We start from the raw sequence: 21,970 nt of genomic DNA on the forward strand, positions 1-21,970 counted from the left end.
ATAGAAGGTAAATATGTTGTTCTACATAAATCTGTATGTTAATTAGACTAGAAGGTACAATTTATGTACGTGTACATAAAATGTATAAACATGTAAGTACGTTTTTTATATCCGTGCATACATATATACACACGCATATCATACTTAGGATTGGAATTGCTTGGAATCACTTACGATTATCTTTTGTCTTTATTAAGTCCTTATGTTTAATACTGGTTATTTAAGGATTAGTCTCCTTTAAAACTTACATACAATTTTATGTAGAAAATAACGGTCGAATTATATATATGGAAGTTATTACGTATTTGGAGAAAAGAATGTACAACTATAAAACTTGGTATGAAAATTGTCAAATTAACCTAAAGTACAATGTGTTATAGTAGAATCAAGAATTAACATATCCTTGACATAACCTTCCACAATATATGCGTATATTTACTTAATCATGTAAATATTAGTAACTAATTTATTTACAGGGGTTAAGCATGTTTTCTATTAATTTAGTAACATTAGACAGTTATCAATCGGCTCCGCTGACTGGATTAGATGTAACATTTTCAGATTTTCGTGGGACAGAAATCAAGCATGTCCCAATTATTAGAATATTCGGGTCTACTCCAAAGGGTAAGTAGTGTTATGACAATTGAATCTTCCAACAATTATGGGGGTAAATGTGACAGTGTTATTTCAATTAAATCTTTCAGTAATCATCTCACGGTTATCTTTTTTATTCAGGATTAAAAACATGCCTCCATATACATGGTGTATTTCCATATATTTATGTACCATGTACGATAGAGGAGAATACAGATAGTTATATGTACAGATTAGCTGCAGCAATGGATTCTGCAATTAATGTATCTCTGGGAGCAGCAATGTCTAAAACTCAACATGTTTATAAAATTCAAAGAATTTCTGGAATGTAGGAGGACTTTATTTATTAATGAAACATGAATTTAGACTTCCAAATCAATGCTCTCATCTACAATACTAATACAGCGCAAAACATGTATGTTTCAGTCCATTCTATGGATATCACGAGAAGGAACATTTATTTTTTAAAATCTATTTTTATAATCCATCTGTAATTAAACGTGCAGCTGATTTGTTACAGGTAAATAATTTCTATATTTTTAGTTAATCTGATGATGCATAATGTTACATAGGAATAATAATAAATCTACTGTTATAGAATGGTGCAATACTTAATCAAAATTTACAACCACATGAAGCTCATATTCCTTTCATATTACAATTTATGATAGATTACAATCTCTATGGTATGAGCTTAATAAATTTAAAAGATGTTAAGTATAGACAACATGTAGCAACAGGATCCAAGAACAGCTCTCAAAATGAGACCTGCTTAAATTTTAATGAATCACAGGTCCACCTTCCTACATCTGTTATTAGACAAAGCACATGTAAATTAGAAGTAGATGCAAGAGCAACTGAAATACTCAATAAAGAAGAACTTGAAAATGGTTTAGATTTGAATCCTGGTATTGCAGCAATATGGAATAATGAAAAGTATAGAAGAGATATCAAAGGTTTACAGCAAGCTGAATCCCAATTATTATATACAAATACAAACAGTAGAATTTACAGTCCAACCGACAATGATATTTATCAGGAAAAAAGGTTAATACAAAGATTGCAAACTATTTCCCAGGTATGATAAGTCAGCACGCGATATGTAGTTTGAATGTAAATAGAAATCTAAAATAACTTGCTTCTATGTTAAGACGAGTTTGACAACAATATCGACAAAATCGTCTGCATCTCATTACCCATTGGAAGTTCAAGGTGAAGATAATTCTCTTAATGCTTCGCATGTGTCGAATCATTATAAACTGAACTCGCCAAATAAGAAAAATGAAGGTCAAATATTATCAAGCAATGAATCATTAAATTTTGAGAAATTCAATGCATCAATACAAACTTTATCACAGGACAAAGCTACAGACACCAGTGTTTGTAAGTAAAAACAATAGATGATGAATAAATTTATTTATAACGGTAAATATTCTTCGTAACGAATCATTTTATTTGCAGTGGATATAGATGATGTACACTTAATTGAAATATTAGCCAATTTAGCAGAATCAAACGAAGAAGTTTCTGTTGACAATGATAGCATGTTAACTTCTCAGTATTCTATGCTGAGCAACGAAATTAGAGAAGATAATGAAGATGAAGATGAAGTTGAAGATTTAAATATTACAAGCCTAGATTTATATAGTTCATGGAATACAATTCCCAAGACTGCTAGTCAGTTAAGTACAATTGATTTGGAAAATAAAGAAGTTGAAATTGAAAATGGAACATCTACCAAGCTGGATGATGAAGATGTTACTTTGTTGAACTTTCCACAGTACGATGGTTCAAACGATTTCATTTATAAAAATGATAAACAGTTGCAGATGAAATCCTCCAAAAATGAAAATATAATATTGAAATCTATAAACTCTATTAAAATATGGGAACATGATAGTTTGCTAGGAAAATTGTCTCATCTTAATTCCAACATCGTATTGACTGCAACGAAGAAGTTACGTCAAATTCTACTGAATCGCTCTCTTTCACAGTCAATTGCATTTAATTCAATATTATTTCATGAAAAACAAAGGCGTGATTGTAGAAATATGGAAAGTAAAATAATGGAAATTGTTATGGAATATGAATGGGATCATCAAGATTTAGATGTGTACGATATCGATGATACGGATCACGCATTATTATTATTTGATCATTCAAATTTAATAAATACAAGTGATCATAATGAATCGCATTCTAATGCTTGTAATCGCTTAATGGAAGTGGAAATACCATCGTTCGATGGCAATGCAGTTGATAGTTCAAGTGATTCCGACTTGGATCCAGATATTACTACTGATAGACAAGAGGAACGCATTTGCGTTTATAAGTCATGCAAGAAATTAAAACATGAAGAGCGTATAGTCAATGTTTCATTAAAAAAACGAAAATTAGAGTTTGGAAACTCAAGTTCAGGCTCTCAACAAATACGATGTCGTACTCCAATTAAAACAAGATGTTTGCAAAGTCCTTGTTCAACAAAAAGATATTCAGCCCTCGATATAGCAATAATGTCTCCAAAAGCAAAAGAATTTTTTGGAAAAATAGATTCATTGGAAAACAAACCATGTAGTTCGATATCTACATTTAATGCAACAAATCGAGACAAAAATCAATTTGATGAAAATTATTCCGAAGATTCACTTTCAGTGGAGAAGATTATAAGCGAATCACAAACACATAAACCTGCTGCTAGTATTCCTGTCACAAATTTGATCGACGATAAGTATTCTTTAAAAACATGCACAAAAGAAGACGAGAAAACGAATGGAAATTATTTATGCGAAGGAAGTTTATCAAATGAGATGCTACATGAATACAATGAAGACGATATTGAAGGTGGAGAAAATATTTGCAGTATGATGTATACTCAATTCCTCAATAAAAAATTAAGTTTGGAGGCAGGGAATTTGAGCCTTTCATCATCAGATTCTGCATACAATATTGCAAAAAACAAACTGGTTACAATTACTACAAAATTTAATTCACCAACAAGAGAAAGGATTAAAAATACTATGAAAATATATAACGATCTCAAATCGAACGGACCATTTTTCAGCAAAAAGATCGACCTCCTAAAACACAAAGAAAATTCAAGGAAAAATAATAACATTGAGGATGTGATTCCCTTTAAATCTAGTTTAAATAGAGTTACTGGTATCGAATTATGGCGTAGAGTGAAAATAAATGAGTTTTATCCTTCTGGATTACAAATAAAGTCATGTGACATAAAGAAAGTTCTAACAGGGCATTGTTCGACGACAATTCAACCTCTTACTCGACCACCTACTTCAAAAACTATTAAAACTTGGTTGCAAGCAAAAAAGTACTTGTACAAACGAAATAGTAAATATCCTGAAATAAAAAGTGACTCAGAAACAAAAAAGACAAACGAAGATATCAATACTGAAACAAATGATATGATTAATGAAAAACTTGTCACTGATATTAAATATATAAAAGAACAATCGCAAAGCTCTAATACATCGCGCTGTTTAAGTGGATCTAATGATAGTATGAATCCTTCTTTAAGAAAAATACTTGAGAATCCATTATTATATAAAAATAATGACACACAGCATGTGGGGATTTCATATGGTCAGATAGAATATTCTATAAAAGAACATAGTGGTAATGCTGCAGATGAAAATTTTCAAAATGCCAAAGGTCTATTAGCGGTAAATAATTAACGGTAACAATATCTTTTGTAAAATGATAGTTCCATAATGAATATTATGAATATATTTTGTATTCATTATTACAGCATCAATATTTAACAATATTATCATTGGAAGTACACGTGGTTACACGTGGTAAACTTCTTCCTGATCCAGAATACGATTCGATTGAAGCAATATTCTATGCTATTCACAACGATGTTCCATCATTGATGGATACTCATCAAATAGTACATGGTAGGCATGTAAATATGATATTCTGTCAGCAAGTTTCAAACACATTTATTTGTCCAGGTGCTATCGTTGTAAATTCTTCTATAAATGATTCAAGGATGAAAACTGTTTATTCGAGCAGTACGACGTGTCCGACGTCGTATGTATCCAGCGAAAAGGATTTACTAAATAGCCTAATAACATTGCTCAGGCACTGTGATCCAGACATCTTAGTTGGTTGGGAAATAGAATCTCATTCGTGGGGATACATTTTACAGCGGGCTAACCACATAGGTTTTTCTAATCTTGCATGGCAAATTTCAAGAATTTCAAATGTTGCTCCGATTTCGAAAGATCAGGCATGGGATAAAGATATTTTATGTGAAGCAAAGATACCAGGTAGAATCATTCTTGATGTTTGGCGGATAATGCGTCATGAAATAGGTAAAGTATACATTTTGGAAACATAAACGCATGTAAATGTTTATACATTGATCATCGTATTCATATTATTTTACAGCATTATTGAATTACACATTTGAAAATGTTATGTATCATGTGTTGCGTGAAAGAATTTCATGTCCTACATTTCAACATTTAACCGATTGGTGGAAGCATAACAATGTAACAACACACTGGAAAGTAATCTTTCATTATGTTACAAGGGTTGTCGGTACGCTTAGAATACTTCTGCATCTTGATATCATTGGTTCGTATTTATTTCAATAATACCTACATAAATAATGATAATCGTATGGAGAACTTAAAGATGTTGATATTAAATATTTGACTAGATGAAAAATTTCAGGAAAAACTTGCGAGCATGCACGACTATTTGGAATACAATTTTATGAAGTTTTTTCTCGTGGTTCCCAGTTTCGTGTTGAATCGATGATGTTGAGACTCGCGAAACCATTGAATTATATAGCTGTTTCACCAGCTGTGCAACAGAGAGCTAGAATGCGGGCACCTGAATCACTTCCACTTATTATGGAACCACAATCTACCCTTTATACCGATCCTATAGTGGTTCTTGATTTTCAAAGCTTGTATCCAAGCATTATCATTGCTTATAATTATTGCTTCTCCACATGTTTGGGTCGTTTAGAACATGTTGGCCAGTAAGTATAACATTAATATGTCTAATCTCTGCCGAAATATGTGATAAATAGCTTTACATATCTTTTTGTAGACATGAACCGTTTGAGTTTGGCGCGGCTATGTTGAAAGTACAGAAGAGGACTATTGAAAGTTTACGAGGCAAAATAAATTTCTCACCGTGCGGCGTAGCTTTTGTTAAACCAGAGATACGTTTTGGAATATTACCACGTATGCTCACAGAAATTCTAAACACAAGATTAATGGTAAAACAGTCTATGAAACTCCATGGAAACGAAAATCGTGTACTGCAGCGTGTTCTTCATTCTCAACAATTGGGACTTAAACTGATTGCGAATGTTACCTACGGCTATACGTCTGCCAATTTTAGTGGAAGAATGCCATGCATTGAAGTACATGATTATTTTACATTTATGTGTAAAAATGAAATTATTTCATGTTTTTTTTTAAAAGCAAAAGTAATTGTAACCATGTATATTCTCAGGTTGGAGACAGTGTTGTTAGTAAAGGAAGAGAAACGCTTGAAAGAGCAATCAAAATTGTGGAGTCTACACCAAAATGGGGAGCACAAGTTGTCTATGGCGACACAGATTCGTTGTTCATTCTTCTACCAGGAAAATCAAAGGATGAAGCATTTACTATTGGTAACGAAATGGCTGATACAATTACCACAGCTAATCCACCTCCAGTGAAATTGAAGTTCGAAAAAGTTTTACTACCATCGATATTACAAGTAATATTCTTATATCGCAATATTAATGATCTTTAATTGAAACGTACAATACTAAAAAATTGTTTTACATTTAGACTAAAAAAAGATATTGCGGTTACATGTACGAGTCTCCTGATCAAAGTAAACCCGAATTATTAGCTAAAGGTATTGAAACTATTCGCAGAGATGGTTGTCCAGCAGCAGCAAAGGTATGTGCCAAATAAAACGTGAAACACAAATGTAAAGTAAATATAATAAATATTTCATTACAGATACTTGAGAAAACATTGAAAATTTTGTTCGATACCAAGGATCTTTCCTTGCTAAAGCTATACATTACCAGACAATTTGATAAAATTCTACGTAGGAAAATATCAGTTCAAGATCTAACGTTTGCGAAAGAATTTCGTGGTTTACGGGGCTACAAACCTAATGCATGCGTACCTGCATTGGAATTAACTAGAAGACTAATGCGTAAAGATCCTCGAGCCGTGCCTCGTACCGGTGAACGAGTACGTTACGTTATAGTAGCAGGTGCACCGAATCAACCCCTTATTCAGTGTGTACGAACTCCAATGGAAGTGATTTCAGATGAGAGTTTGAATTCAAATTCGATATACTATATAACGAAAGTTATTATACCGCCACTTAATCGTTGCTTAAACCTAATTGGGGTTGACGTTAACGCATGGTATTATAAAATAATTTCGACGTTGCGTTAATCACTATGTTCCAAACATTGATTCGTCCCTTCTCTTTTCAGGTACAGGGAAATGGTTCACAGACAAACGTCCAGCAAAACGGTCAGTTTGTTCACCGACAATCAAAAGCAGACGATACGACAATTTTTCAGTACAGTTAATTGCGCTGCTTGCGGACAACAAACGCAAAATGATATTTGTACAAATTGCATAGAGAATCCATCTCGAACGATAATTGTATTACATGAAAAGCTGAGGTGGCTGGAACGTACTCATTCTGAACTAACTACGGTATAATGTGAAATTTAGTTTGTAACACGTCGATAACATGTTTGACCCAAATTTGGGCGATCAAAATGTTTAAATCAACTTATATTTTAATATCCGAGAGATTTATTAGATTTTATTTCAGATTTGTAACTCTTGTGTCGGTGATACGGACAATGTAAAATGTGAATCTTTGGACTGTCCGGTTTTGTACCGTTTAGTTCAAGCTAGAAGAGATCTCGTTCAAGTACCATATTTAAACGGTATAATTCGTAATCGTGATATTTTTCATACAGAAGCGAGGAACACGAAACAGTAAATTTTCATTTATCTTTTTAAATTATTTCCATGTAGCTTTAGATTCATAATCACGCTAAAAATATTTTTGTACTACAGAAAAATAAAGTATAACGAAAATTTTTTATTTTACTGATTTTATTTACAACAGCAATTTGTCATGTAAATGATGCACCTTACAGTCCTCTAGTGTTGAGTGATGAATGGTGAATGGTGAATGTCGATCGCAGCCGTCATCCATTAACCATGGACCTATTATGAAGAACGGCACAATAGGTTACTGAACAGTACGGCACAGTACGACGCGGCGCACGATAGTTGTCGCTTTCGTCGTACGATATCCGCATCGTGTAACAATGCCATGTCGCGTCATATCCCCACCCTGGGATCCGTTTACCATTTTGAGACGGAAATTGGGACTCCTGGTCCCAAGTACGTATATATGTACATCCGAGTTCAAATATATATTTAGTGGTTTATGGTCGTTCATGATTTTATGTGCAGGCTGTTGTTTTATCACAGTTTTCGCCAGAAAAACAGTTGGCCAGTGAGAAAAGTGAAAGAAATCCTATTGATTCAGTCTATCAGTACTGTTTACTGCAATCGATGAAATATGTTAACATTTAAATGTTAGCTGTAACTTGTAATAAATATTCTCCATGAAGCTTTTCCCGCGCAGCACTGTTTTTTTTTAAAAAAGCGAATTTATTAATTAAATCATAACTACGAGAATTCTGTCATTAAATAATAATTAATCGGACTCGAGTGCTTTTCTCCTATTGTTACAGATATAAATTAAATTATTCGCATACCGAAACTCTTGGACATGTTTTAAAATCGTGTAGAATACAGCAATTCGTCGTTATGATTATATGCTTTGTCAACGTTCTACGAGTTAGAACAGTCGTCTACACTTTATTATTAAATCTTCTATGAACATGCATCTATAAAGAAACAAAATTCCAAAGGAGCATTGAACGCATGCATATATCGTATAAATATTTCGATACACTTGGCTTAGACTGTTCGTGATATTATAGGTAAGCTTATAGAAAATTTCAGAAATTTGAATATTTCACGTTGCTTGTATCTTATTCCGGCGTGTCTATTCTTGCAAGACTGTTCAATTGGTGTAATAAGATCGCAATTATATTTAAATTTGACAATTAATGCTAATATTACAGAACCTTAAAATATTTTATCAAGATTCCAAACAATAAATTTTTATGATTTTAAATATCAATCGTTGCATTTTTAAGCAAACAGAATGTCGAAACGTAAGTTTGACCAAATGATCTGCTGCTTCTGTGGATTACCAGATGACAATGAATTGGAATATGGGAAGTTTTATGAACATGGCAATGTTGTTACACATTATTATTGTTTAGTATGTATTTTATAAAATTTTCTTCATTGTACATAAGTGCATATGATTATTACGCATGATTATCTCGTTTGAATACATACTTCAATATACTTTACAGTTATTATCTTCAAATATGGAACAAAAAGGACGTGACGATGATGGCATTCTGGGATTTTTACTATCAGACATACAAAGAGAGATACGCAGGGGAAAACGTTTGGTAATTGATTTTATAAGGAAATATAGTAAATATGTTATATAATATAATGGTACAATTGTGTACAATTATGCAATAGTCCAACTACATAAATAATATAGTTTATTAACACATTTCAACGGATTTTTCTTTTTTAAAGTTATGCACATATTGTAAGAAAAATGGTGCTACTTTAGGATGTTGCAATCCCAAGTGCAAACGGATATTTCATTATCCTTGTGGTCTAAAGGCTGGATCCTTGAATCAATTTTTTGGTGAATTTAGGTATCTATTTAACATTCTCCTATTTACAAATAAATTTTCTTGTAGATATGAAAATATTATTATTTTTTAGGTCGTATTGTCTAAATCATAGACCAACACAAAAGATAGATTTAAAGGTGAAAGATGAATTAGAGCAAACCGCTGATATTAAATGTTACATATGTTACGACAATGTAAATCCAACCGATACAATTAATACAATATGGGCTCCATGTTGTAAAAAAAATACATGGTTTCATAGAAAATGTGTTCAGGTAAGACAATAATATATTAATGAAAAGCCAATTCTTAGATTGTTTTATACAATTTTTTTAAGCATGCAGAAGCATTATATTCAGTCACAAACATTACGTTTTAGCAACTTGCTATGAGTGCTGGTTACTTTTTTAAATGTCCGTTGTGCAATAATAAAAGGAAGTTCCAGAAAGAAATGCTAGAATATGGTATCTTTATTCCTAGACAGTAAGTTGATAAATTTTATAGATTTTATGTGCGTTTATCAATATACATTTCAATGTACGTTTTTTTCAGGGATGCTTCTTGGGAACTTGAACCGAACGCATTTCAAGAACTTTTGTTCAGACACGATCAATGCGATGCTCCAATCTGTTTATGTCCCAAAGGTAGAAAACATACCAGCTTTAATGCGTAAGTGAGAATTTATTTCTTAGTTTCTAATCTAATACTATCACACTTTTTGACTTTCAACACGTTTTATAATAGAAAATGGGAATTAGTGCTCTGTAGAACTTGTGGATCTCAAGGAATTCATATGTCATGTGGACACCTTAAATGGAGCAATCCCATTTGGGAATGCGCCGAATGTATTTCTATTTTAGGTAAATTACTAATAAATAATATTTTGTTTCTAGAACAAATCCGACAGTGATTCATTGTAATGTTAATTTACAGAAAAATCCAAACCAATTGCCAATACAGACACACCTCTCAGCACAGTACAGTATGTAGTCTATATTTCTCATTTTTGAAAATTAATTTTTCAAAATTAATGTGTTTTTCATTATTCGAGGATAATCGAGTCTGATTCGGATGAAAGTGACAGTGATATTTCTGTCGGTAAAGAATTTCCTGTACCATACACAATAGATGCATTGATGCCTACCGAGATACAAGAAATATCACCGACCATCAAGTTACGTCCTGGTCCACGAACGTTCAAATTAAGGCAACAATATCAAATTGCTAAAGAAATGAAAGAGTCAGTACAAACAAGCTTCGCGCTATTAGAACAAACGTATTCATTACATTGAGTTTTTTTATGCTAACATAAGTAAATCTCAATGTTTGGCAGATTAAAGAAGAGGAATGGTAGACAGCAGAATGTTGAAGAAACAAATATCACCTCAGATCCCATACACGTAGAAGAACATGCAAATAACAAACACACATCATCGTGCAAATCGAACTTTTCCGAAAAAGATACTAACTTGGGAACTGAATGCTGCAAATCTGTAACAGTTTCTTCAACTAACGATGTTATTTTAATTGACAGCGACGATGAAATGGTAAACGTATGAATTCTTAAAATCGCAAGTACATATAGCAAAACTTCAGTATACTAAGATGGAATTGGATGCATTACAGAGTGCATCGACTAGTACGCTAAATAATACAATATTAATTGCTGACATTGATACATCTCCGCGAAGTGATCTTTTTTCGTTAGAAAATGATGTCCTTAAAGATAAAAAAAGTGATACGACGCAGAGTTCTGTTTCGTTTAAGAAAGAACCGTTACATGTGGACAGTGTATTACAAAAACAACAAGCCAACAACAGACAGTGTATTACAAGCAACAGATTAGAGGAACACAATTTGCTAGATACGAAATCTATCTGTTTGGATGATACGATACAGTTAAATGTAGAAAATGATTGCAATTCTAACGACTCGCTTTCCGATATTCGAATTAGCAATATTTTTTCCTTAACACACGAAAAATTTGAAAGCATATCCGTTACTGAGGAACAGAAAATGAACTCAAGATCTCGTGCTTCGCGTTCAAAATCTGATGATTTTGAATTTCGATATAAAAGGACAATTGATAATGTTATTACGAATTCGATAGATACATCGGAAGACAAATCTAAGAAAATCAGAACAAGTATTGAACGTTCAGATATTGACGACAGTAAGAAGTCTAACGTGTTTCGAAATAATACTTCAGCTTCGAGATTTGATACAGGTTCTATGCGAATTAGTAGGGACAATAATGTCGACAACCATCTGCTTTCCCGAATGGAACATCATTCTGTTAAAAATGCGAATTTTGAACGTAGAGAAGAAAACATTAGCAATGGTGAATCAATATCTGAAGCTATAAATATTGGTACTGATGTAAGAAATGTAAGTAATATGATCTAAAATATAGTTTATGTTCGATACTAAATAGATTGATGTGCGAGCATTTTACAGTCACTTGAATATTCCACTTAAATATTCCACTTAAATTACTGAGTTCTATATCCTATACACATCCATGATGAAAACAAAATTAAATGAAATTCCGGTACCGCATTTTGGTCTCTTACATCCTTCCTTGAGAAAAGTTCATTTTATATTCAACATGTGATATCCTTTTAGTGTACGTAGTTATTTCACCTACATTTTCCGTTACTAACACTTCATTGGAAACTTGATAGATTTTTAAAAATCAAAATTTAACACTTGAATGCTTATTAATTAATTTTTCATTAGTAACAGCAATTTCATCCGCAAATAAACGAGCTGTCCAGGGTAACCTAAACTGCTGATTACTTTTGGGATGATTATTTAGAAGAAATACATCGAGGTTTTTTTTTTGGATATAGCACGATCATTAGAAAGGCATTGGTAGCTTTCCAGTGGGTAAAGTGTTTTAGTGTATGCATTGTGGAGTTATAATCAGTGTAAATACTAATGCAACAAAGTGCATGGTATAAAGCACGTGCATATATATCTGATACTATGATGAAGATGAAATTATTATTGTGAGTGTCCTTTGGCAAGGAGAAGGATACTATGCCCACGACCGTATTCAATGACTGTCGTAATAACAATATACAGGGCGTCCCAGAAGAGGAACAGTAATCAACTCGCAGTTTATGATTACGGTGCGGACATGACTTCAGGCTATTATAGAGATTTAGCGAAACTTTCTGTTTTAATGAGATTTGTTAGATTTAGTGTTTTAGCTATAGGTCCCACACGGCATGTGCTGATCTATTCAAGCCAATGCTCGCAGTAACAACAAGTTGATTACTATTCATCTTTTGAATTTTTGTTACAACTTCTTAATAAAGCTCTATATGAGCTATGTTTACATAACATTTTTTTTACTTTACTTTAGAATACACTGACAAAGTTTGAACAATAAAACCTAGGACACCCTGTATCTGTATTTACAAAACGTAAACGTTCCAATCAAAACTAAAACATTCCGTGTTCCATAAATTTCTTAATTTATGGTTAAATCCTGATTGAAAGTAGCGTATGGTGATCCTGTATTCTTTTAGAAATCTTCCCGTACCTTTTCTTTAGTGTATAATCTGAAATTCTAACAGTGTGATGCGGATGCAGGCACCGGTCCTGCTGCTGTGGTCAGAACGGGATACAGAATCCTCGCCGATAATGAAGGAATTGATTCCACAAAAGAAAATATTAGTCACACATCCTTGCAACCGGGAACAACGAATCAACGGAATTTGCAGTCCAATACTGAGATGTGAGGATTACTAATTTTATTTTTCACACACACACACAAGTCTTCGGAAAACACGAGTTTCTGAAAAAAAATAAGTAGTACTAAAGTGTATAAAAGTATCGATCAAAATTTTATTTAATTCCAGGGCTGCCGTTTCAAATTATGAAAGTGGCATCAACCAAAGAAGAGATAGAAACAATGGAAAGGATCACTATCGATTGATACCAGAATATATACGTTTATGTGATTTAAAGTTTCGTGTATGCAGTTCGAATAATTTTATGGTTGGTAATCAAGTTTTAATAACGTGATAACAATATCGATGAACGAGTTGATATTCTTCATAATTTTAATACTTTTAGAATGATGATTTTAATGGGATGGAAGTAGTATTGAGATAATCCATGAAGTTTTGTCTTCTCTTGCAGATGATCTTATACAATAAGTTTTCTGTAAATATTAATATGGAAACTTCAACGGTTGCGAAAAAAATTGATAAATACGATGTATCCGCACAGAAAACAATTCAGCAGAATTATAATAAAATGCACAATGGAACTTCCTCGTTGATACCCGAAAGTTCTCTGTACAGCAGTACAACTATTGCTGAAGGTAAAGATATACACAGTGTGTTTGTTAATGATCAGTCGGAGAGTTATCGTGATGATGCCAAAGAGAATCTGGATCCAATATCGAAAACGATCGAAGAAGATAACAAATGGCATAATCGAGAAAACATTAATTTAACGACTGATATCACAAATATTTATGATACAGGTGAGCTTGTCACTGACATGAAGGACAAGTGCTTTTGGACTATTAACAGTATAAAACAAAATGTTCCAAAGATCGAAAGTATTGGAAACATTAGCAAAAACGATCCTTTTGACGCAACAAATGCAATTTGTACAAATAATAAATTCGAAACGAAGAAGAAAGACAGAAACGGAACTCACCTTAAAATAAGCATCGACTTGGAAAAGATAGAAAGATTTATCGACACTAATCCACAGTTATTTTCGAAAGAACGAAGAAGAAGCGAAGAACAAAAAATCGAGGAAGTAAGTCTCTTGAAGGAATGGAATGATATAAGCGAAAGAATTAGTGCATCGAACAGAGATACTGTAAATTCAATAGCGGACGACTCAAAACACTTTGGGAATTTTTCGTTATCCTTGACCGGAAATCGAATACCAGACTTGAAACAGTTACAAAAAAAAAGGTGATGACATGAAAAAGGCAAAATATTTTACCATTTTTCCATCAAGTCATACAAAACGCGACGTAAAGAGGATCGATTGTCATTTCCTATAGATAACGTAATCCAATTGCATATGTACACATGTACATTTAACTAAGAGTTTTTTAAGTATTGATATGATCATACAATTAAAAAGCATTTTTAACACTGATACGTTTTGTTATGCAGTGAACAATTATTGTGCGTGCTATCTATAATTTTTTAATAATAGTACATTTAGATTTTGTAAAAAATACATAAACGCGCACACACACGTGCATACATATTAGTTACCATTTACAAAACTAAGAAAGTATGCTACAATACTCGCTAAATTAGAAATGGAATAGATTGACATAACCTTGACATTTTCAATTTTACATACACGACATTTCCATTCTATTGTCTAAAGATTATGAAATCTTTAATATTATTAGATTTTGTTTGCTCGGGTATTTATACTTATTATTGATGCATTTAACTATCATCGTGTATTAGTAAATTCAGCAGCGAAAATACTTATCAGATTTGTAATAAAAATTAAGCAATATAACAGAAATATGTACATAAGTGCGATGTCGTTTGTGATACAGTATACCTCTGTAACCTTAACATTTATTTATAGTAAAACAGCTGAAATGATCAAGACTATTTATTGATTTTCATCTATACATTATTCATCAAAGTACCTATTGCTTTTCTTATAATGCATGTATGTTTTTGAATTATCATTTCAACCAAAATATAATAATTGAGATGCTATTGGTCTCTAAATGTTCGTAATGTCGTTGTTAATAATTTTCGTACCAATTGGCGCTGTACAAGCTTCGAATGGAGCTTTAGTTTTTCTTTGCAGGACGTGCCACTGTCACTCGTGCATATGTATATGAAATTGAAGACAGTTGCCGAAAGTCTAAAAGCATCTTTATTATTTTATTAATGCGATTAATGATGGATTATTATGGCAAAATTGGGGCATACAAATATAATGCCAGGAAGGTAGAATTTTTCAATCAAATCTATTACAACAACGTCATACATAAAAAATAAACAAATGATAACATTGCAATACACAATTATTTGATTTTTAAAGTTTGTTGAACTGTTGATTTGTTGCAAGAATTTTTTTTAAGTTTAAATAGCAATCGAGCGATGAATATGTATTTATGTTAGTATGATACCATTGAATTGCTATTAAAAACATACGGAAAACAAAAAGAGTTTAATAACTACGACCAAACAATGTATAAAATTTCGGTTTAGTCTGGCAACTAGGGTAGATGCATGTTTGTTTAGCAAGAACATCACTCGAGACTGGCTGTTCGAATGGTATACAAAGGCTCTTAGCGCCCATTGAAAGCGCCCCAAGCTCTTCCTCCGTGTTATCACTAGAAATGCCAAATTACATCGTCATATTTATATGTACACGTATTCTGTAAAAAAGCATTACCACGCATAGGTTTTCTCGTTTGAAGAATAATGCTTACCGTGCGCTACTTGCTTTAATATTATCCTCACAAGATGGTTCACCACAAAATGGTGATAACAATAGATTCTTTTTATTTAGTTCCACACAAAAGTCATTCCAGTTTTCAACGCGTTTAATATGTTCATTCAAGTTCTTCCTGGCTCTATTACAGAAAATACCAATTGGTCACTGTTTGAAATATTAATTTACCGTGTATAAAATGTTTATACATTTCTGGACTTACTTTTCAAGCATACTCGATTGTATGTCTGTCAATAGACTGTCTAATGCAGAAAGTATCGTGGGCCTCTTTGCAACTATTTTCTTGCCAGTGTCTCTACGTACGAGTGTCACTTGATCCTTTTCTAAGTCCTTGGGACCTAGTTCAATCCTAACTGGTACTCCTTTTAACTCCCAATGATTAAATTTCCAACCTGGAGTACGATTATTACGATAATCGGATTTCACGCGAAGAGTTTTAACTTTTGACAGTTCATCCAACAACTTATTGCATTCGGTGAATAAATTTTCTCGCTGTTCTGACGTTGTATTAGCTGTAATACCACAAGGTACTATGACAGCTTGAATACAGGCTACGTTCGGTGGAAGTACTAAACCTTTATCGTCGCCATGTACCTACAATAAGTGTGACCATTTTATTGGACAAGATCTTGATAATCAAAAGATATTATATTGGAAGACGCATAGTAAAACTCGCATACCATTATCATAACACCTATCGTTCTAGTCGTCAAGCCCCATGAATTCTGATAAACAAACGACTTCTCATCTGCTTCTGTTGCACCCTCTACTTGAATGTTAAACATTTTTGAAAAGTTCTGTCCCAAATGGTGGCTAGTTGCTCCTTGTATAGCACGGCCACTCGTTGAAATAAAGGCCTCAACCGTGGTAGTGTAGTCCCCACCAGCAAACTTTTCTTTTTCTGTTTTGCGGCCTTTAACGACAGGGACTGCTAGTAGATCTTCGTATACTCTAGCATACAAATCCAAAATTATTAATACTTCTTCATCCGCCTCAGCTTTGGTGGCAAAAGCAGAATGACCTTCCTGCCAAAGAAATTCTCTTGTACGTAAGAAAGGTTTCGGATCCTTGAATTCCCACCTCACCACATTGTTCCACTGATTCAGTTTTAATGGAAGTTCACTGTCAGACCTCAACCACTTGGCATAGGCTGGATACATTATAGTTTCCGACGTTGGTCTGATAGCAATTGGTTCAGCTAAATCGGATTCCCCACACTTTGTAACCCACGCAACCTCCGGTGCGAAGTCTGCTATGTGCGTCTTTTCTTTTTCCAATACCGATCGTGACACAAAAATAGGAAAGTAGCATTCTTGAACTCCCAATTTTGTTATTTCCTTGTCCATGTAATCTTTTACCATTCTCCATATGGAGAAACTCCATGGACGAAGAACATAGCAACCGGACACGTCGTAATACTCGATCATTCCACTTTTAGTGATAATTTGAGAATACCACTCAAAAAAGTTTTCTTCTTTTTTCACTTCCATTCCCAATCTAGTTCCAGTTTTACCGCTATCTGCATCTTTTGCACCTTCGGTTTTAACCACTTCTTTTTCTTTGCCAGCTATATTTTTTTGTTTCTCAGTTGTGGGGGAATCAGATTTCTTTACTGAGCTCACATTTGATTTATCTGACACTTTATCTTCTTGTTTCTCTACGTTTTTTTTTGCTTTCGAAACTTTCGATTGTTTTATTTTATTCCCTTGCTTTTGTGTGTCTTCTGCGATAGCAACAGCTGTAGTAGCGGCTGATTTCCATTCATTACCAGTCGCTGTTTTGTAATCAGCTTTTAATTTAAGAAGTAACTTCACTTCTTGATCGATTACTTCTTTCTCTGCTTTCGAAGATTTCAATTGCCTCACTTTGTCTGCTTGTACTTGTACATTTACTGATAACTGATCAGTATTAGAATCTTTCGTAGTTGTTGTAGTGATTGGTGACTTCGATTCCTCAATAGTTGCACCTATATTTGCCTTTAGTTTCAATAGCAATTTTACTTCTTGATCAATGACATTCCTATCTGCTTTGCTTGCTTTCAACTGTCTTACTTTGTCTCCCTGTTTCTTTATATCCATCGACAGTTGATCAACATTCAATTCTTTTGTATTTTTGGCAGCTGTATCTATCCAATCAATGCCCGTTTTATCTTTATATTCTGTTTTCAAAGTAGAAAGTCGTTGCTTTTCCTCATTAACTTTGATCAATAATTCATGGATTTTGCTTTCTTGCTGGACGATGTTATCGGTTAATGTAATTTGATCTGTGTTAACAAGTGCTTGTGATGGCTTGTTTGAAGCTTCTTTTGGCTTGTTTGAAGCTTTCTCTGGCTTGTTTGAAGTTTTCTCTGGCTTGTTTGGAGCTTTTTCTGGCTTCCAATCTTTTCCAGTACAAGCTTTATATTCAGCTTTTAAATCCAGAAGTACCTTCACCTCTGTATCGATCAAAGTTTTCTCTGCTTTTTTAGATTTCAAGTCACGCACTTTATCACCTTGAGCAATAATTTTTTCGTTAATCGTGTCGGCATTCAGCTCAAATTCCTATATTGAAAAGAAAATACATACGACGTTAAGAAGAGATTCGCGCCATTAAATTGTAATCATAAAATTGTAAAATGTTACACACAGGCTTCTGCGACAATCCTTTAGTTGTATTTGTTGGCGCAGAAGATGTAGTTTTTGTTGCATTGGTGCTGTGTCCATCCGGTACATGAAACAAAATTAGAGGTTGTTCCTTGGAGGAGAATGGACTAGCGAGTGCATAAGGTATATCGCATATGAAAAATCCTTTTCTCTGTAATTGAATGATTTCTCCTTTCTTCACGCGCTTCAATTCCGGTTCGCCAATCATTTGTACCTCGATTCTTGTGTTTTTGGCAATGAAATTTTTAAAGTCGTCATCCTTTCCCAAAACTGGCTTGCTTATAATATGGTCGAAATACACAGCATAGCATGGTATTGGACTAGTTTCACTAATACCATTGTCGGTGTTATTCGACGGTGTCGAGAGCCACGTTATTTTCAATGTATTCTTGTAATCTTTGTTCTCCAAATTTAATTGCGCTAGTACTTTTTTAACGCCTGCATCATCTCTTTCAAGTTTTCTTATTAATATATTACCCCAGTTGATGAAGGTTGCATTTTCATTTTCAACCAACACATCTGCATCGTCTTTTTCTATGTACACGACTGAACACGTGAATACCTGTTTGGTACCCTTAGAAGGATCTTTTGGATGATTCTGAACTGTCAACCACTGTTCTTTTGCATTGTCTACATGGACTGGTATAAGCTTACCGTGATCTAAAGCAGTATACCTGGAGACGATGTTACAAATAAACCGGTCTTATTTAAAAAAAAAAAAAATTATATCAGAAATTTTCGAGATTAACTTACCTGGTAGCAATTGGATCAATAACCTTCTTGTTAAATGCCCATATTTTATCCCATTCCATGAAAACAACAGATCTAGAGCTACCTTGAGCGATTATAAATTGCTTTAACCCTTCGACAGTCATTCCCCTTCTTAAAATACCCCTTACTGTGGGAAAACGCGGATCATCCCATCCGTCAACGAAACCTTCGTCAACGAACCATGTTAATTTTCGTTTCGAGAGTACAGTGTTGGTCATATTCAAACGCGAGTACTCCCATATGTATGGACGTCTCAAACCTAGAGCATCGATTATCCAATAAAATTGGACGTCTCTGTCATGGTATTCCGTTGTACGTAAAGTGTGGCTAACATTTTCTATAGCATCGACGATTGGACAAGCGAAATCATACGTTGGATAGACCTTGTATTTCGTTCCTGTTCGAGGATGAGGCTCCGGTTTACATCTATATATCGTTGGATCCCGTAAACATCCATTGGCCGATTCATAATCAATTTTTGCTCGAACACAACATTCCTCTCCCTTTGCAGTTCCCTGTTGCATCTGGTTCCATAGTTGAAGATTCTTTTCTATTGAATTATTTCTATTTGATGACATTAATTTTTGATCACGTTGTTCTTTCATTATATTAGCAGGAGTATCATCTACATATGCTTTTCCCTCATTTATTAATTTAGTACAATACTCTAACATCAAGTCAAAGTAATCGGAAGAATGTGTAAATCGATCGGGTTTAATTTGTAGTAACTCTAAATCTTCCAAAATAGCTTTCTCGAATTCTAAAGTTTCTTTTGCAGGATTTGTATCGTCAAATCTCATAATAAGTTGTCCTTTGAAGGCATCCGCATAATACTGATTTAACAAAGCTGCTTTAGCATGACCGATATGCAAAAATCCACTTGCTTCTGGTGGAAAACGTACTACAACCTAGCATAAGATTAAATAGATTTCTAAAAATATATTAAACAAATTAAATGAACAAAATATACAATCTATAAGATATCTTAGCTAAATGGGACTATCTAAGTACATGTTTTATATATCTTCTTGTAACCTTTCTTCAAGAAATAGTTATATTATTGAACCAAGGAACTTTGTTGTGTAACAATAAATAAGCTGGATACTTATGTGAACCCTTTAGCTTAGATACTCTGTATATTATCAAAATGCATATCACATACTTTTCCCATTTCTGCTCCAGGCAAATCAATGAATTTACCTTCCTGTTTTCTCTGGCTAGTTTTTTTGTTAGTTGCTTTTTCAACTTGCACATTGTTAACAGCAGTCATGTTTACATTTTTCTTAACCAAGGATAGTACCTCTGCAACAGCAGGCAGCGAAAGTATTTGCTTGTACCATCTATTTATATTGACAAATTGTTTCTCAAACTTTGTTACAAATTCATTCTTCAAAAGCATACAGAATACAGAGATATCGGCTAACGTCAACTGTTTAGAAACTAACCAAGTGGTTGTTATCAATATATTATCCAAATAAGGTAGTAACGTATCCTCTTTTAATGTACCACATCTGAAAGAGTCGCTCACTAAGGATAGCCAGTGATCAACTTTGGTTCTTTCAATAGGATCGGTACCTCCTAAACATGGGACACAATACATGTAAATAATAAATTAATATATGCATCTGTGAAATATGCAAAATTATGAAAGAAATACATACCATATAAATCTATGCGTGTAGTCCTAGCAAAGTAACGACCTATTTCATTACTTGTTTCTGCTAACACTTTATTCTGACTATCCATTAATTGAACATTTCCATTTTTCTTCCAATCATCGCACCAAATTATGCTGACTTTACCTTTGCTTTCTGAATTAATTAATTCAGCTACTATCAAGGCGTCTATATAAATAAAAACTTATACGAATTAATATCATTGAATCTAATAAGTACACCGACATAATAATTGAAGTTTCATTCATGCAAGAGTACACTTAATTTGATCAGACATTACATCAGACATTCCATTACATATATTTTTCTGACAAATGAAATTAATTCTCAATAATTAATGATACAAATTTTAAACATAAACGAAAGCAAAGTTTAAGCTGAAATCATCGATTCTACATCGACATCTGTTATGAATATCCCTTTTCTTGAGCGGCAAGTTGTGTGATGATCCGTACGTAGCTTACCTATCGGCGGATTTCTAGAGTTGATCGAAAATGTGTAAGTCATTTTTCTCTGTATAATTCAAATTAAATAACAATATTCATAAATACATTCACGTTGGTTAAAACTGTCCTCTACCACGTGTATAGTTATAAATCATAGACGCAGTACGAAAGAGTGTACATACAGTACACCCCCAGTGTGCCTAAATATGCTCGTGCTCTGCTGCCGGATACATCGTTGCCGTGTATTCCTTCTAATGTCACGTGACTTCATTGATGACGTCACGGATAAGTAAAGTGGGACTTGTCGCTGTCAGGGTTCAGTGCACAGGCTCAGAATAGTGACACGGGGACGAACTGTAGAATCGGCTTTATTCTGCATGAGTCCGTTGACGGAAAAAGAACGAGGACCTTTTTACGTCCTCAGTTAGTCCTAGGTTAGTTACATTTAACTTACCCTAGTTACGCTAGATGGCACGTCGAGCTTCCAGCTACATTGCTGTGGTGCCATGCGTACTCCTTTGTCTCCCGCCCGAATAGATCTTGCTACTGTAC

At 33.6% G+C, this 21,970-nt stretch overlaps 3 protein-coding genes across 9 annotated transcripts; 2 read left to right on the plus strand and 1 right to left on the minus strand.

The window, feature by feature from the left end:
* Positions 1-64: 64 nt before the first annotated feature.
* Dnapol-zeta (DNA polymerase zeta catalytic subunit) lies at positions 65-7,696 on the plus strand. Of its 2 annotated transcripts, none has more exons than XM_078194311.1 (17): positions 65-337; positions 459-624; positions 736-922; positions 1,021-1,114; positions 1,193-1,672; positions 1,746-1,977; positions 2,056-4,274; positions 4,361-4,511; positions 4,569-4,931; positions 5,008-5,196; positions 5,296-5,608; positions 5,680-5,998; positions 6,091-6,339; positions 6,414-6,527; positions 6,591-7,009; positions 7,082-7,310; positions 7,432-7,696. In XM_078194311.1, the coding sequence occupies exons 2-17, from the start codon at positions 486-488 to the stop codon at positions 7,603-7,605; spliced, it is 5,871 nt and encodes a 1,956-aa protein (XP_078050437.1). In that variant the 5' UTR covers positions 65-337; positions 459-485; the 3' UTR covers positions 7,606-7,696. The 2 variants fall into 2 exon arrangements, with proteins under 2 accessions (XP_078050437.1, XP_078050436.1); XM_078194310.1 differs by having other exon boundaries at positions 477-624.
* Positions 7,697-8,051: 355 nt separating this feature from the next.
* On the plus strand, positions 8,052-15,329 carry LOC144477074 (uncharacterized). Of its 3 annotated transcripts, XM_078194509.1 has the most exons (16): positions 8,052-8,623; positions 8,843-8,970; positions 9,068-9,169; positions 9,306-9,430; positions 9,501-9,684; positions 9,789-9,892; positions 9,962-10,078; positions 10,154-10,269; positions 10,343-10,391; positions 10,461-10,649; positions 10,743-10,956; positions 11,036-11,797; positions 12,994-13,154; positions 13,279-13,417; positions 13,562-13,745; positions 13,911-15,329. In XM_078194509.1, the coding sequence occupies exons 2-16, from the start codon at positions 8,851-8,853 to the stop codon at positions 14,357-14,359; spliced, it is 3,015 nt and encodes a 1,004-aa protein (XP_078050635.1). In that variant the 5' UTR covers positions 8,052-8,623; positions 8,843-8,850; the 3' UTR covers positions 14,360-15,329. The 3 variants fall into 3 exon arrangements, with proteins under 3 accessions (XP_078050635.1, XP_078050633.1, XP_078050634.1); XM_078194507.1 differs by having other exon boundaries at positions 13,562-15,329; XM_078194508.1 differs by having other exon boundaries at positions 8,850-8,970; positions 13,562-15,329.
* A 44-nt stretch (positions 15,330-15,373) lies between these two features.
* Positions 15,374-21,950, minus strand: Gluprors (Glutamyl-prolyl-tRNA synthetase). Of its 4 annotated transcripts, none has more exons than XM_078194504.1 (9): positions 21,873-21,950; positions 20,958-21,140; positions 20,459-20,874; positions 19,279-20,204; positions 18,509-19,199; positions 16,564-18,423; positions 16,086-16,477; positions 15,861-16,004; positions 15,374-15,761 (listed from the first exon to the last, which is right to left on the minus strand). In XM_078194504.1, the coding sequence occupies exons 2-9, from the start codon at positions 21,040-21,042 to the stop codon at positions 15,596-15,598; spliced, it is 4,680 nt and encodes a 1,559-aa protein (XP_078050630.1). In that variant the 5' UTR covers positions 21,043-21,140; positions 21,873-21,950; the 3' UTR covers positions 15,374-15,595. The 4 variants fall into 4 exon arrangements, with proteins under 4 accessions (XP_078050630.1, XP_078050629.1, XP_078050631.1 ...); XM_078194503.1 differs by lacking the exon at positions 21,873-21,950 and adding an exon at positions 21,437-21,813; XM_078194505.1 differs by lacking the exons at positions 20,958-21,140; positions 21,873-21,950 and having other exon boundaries at positions 20,459-20,636; positions 20,742-20,862.
* Positions 21,951-21,970: the final 20 nt, after the last annotated feature.

Source organism: Augochlora pura, chromosome 11, assembly GCF_028453695.1.
Source record: "Augochlora pura isolate Apur16 chromosome 11, APUR_v2.2.1, whole genome shotgun sequence".
Lineage (NCBI taxonomy): Eukaryota > Metazoa > Arthropoda > Insecta > Hymenoptera > Halictidae > Augochlora > Augochlora pura.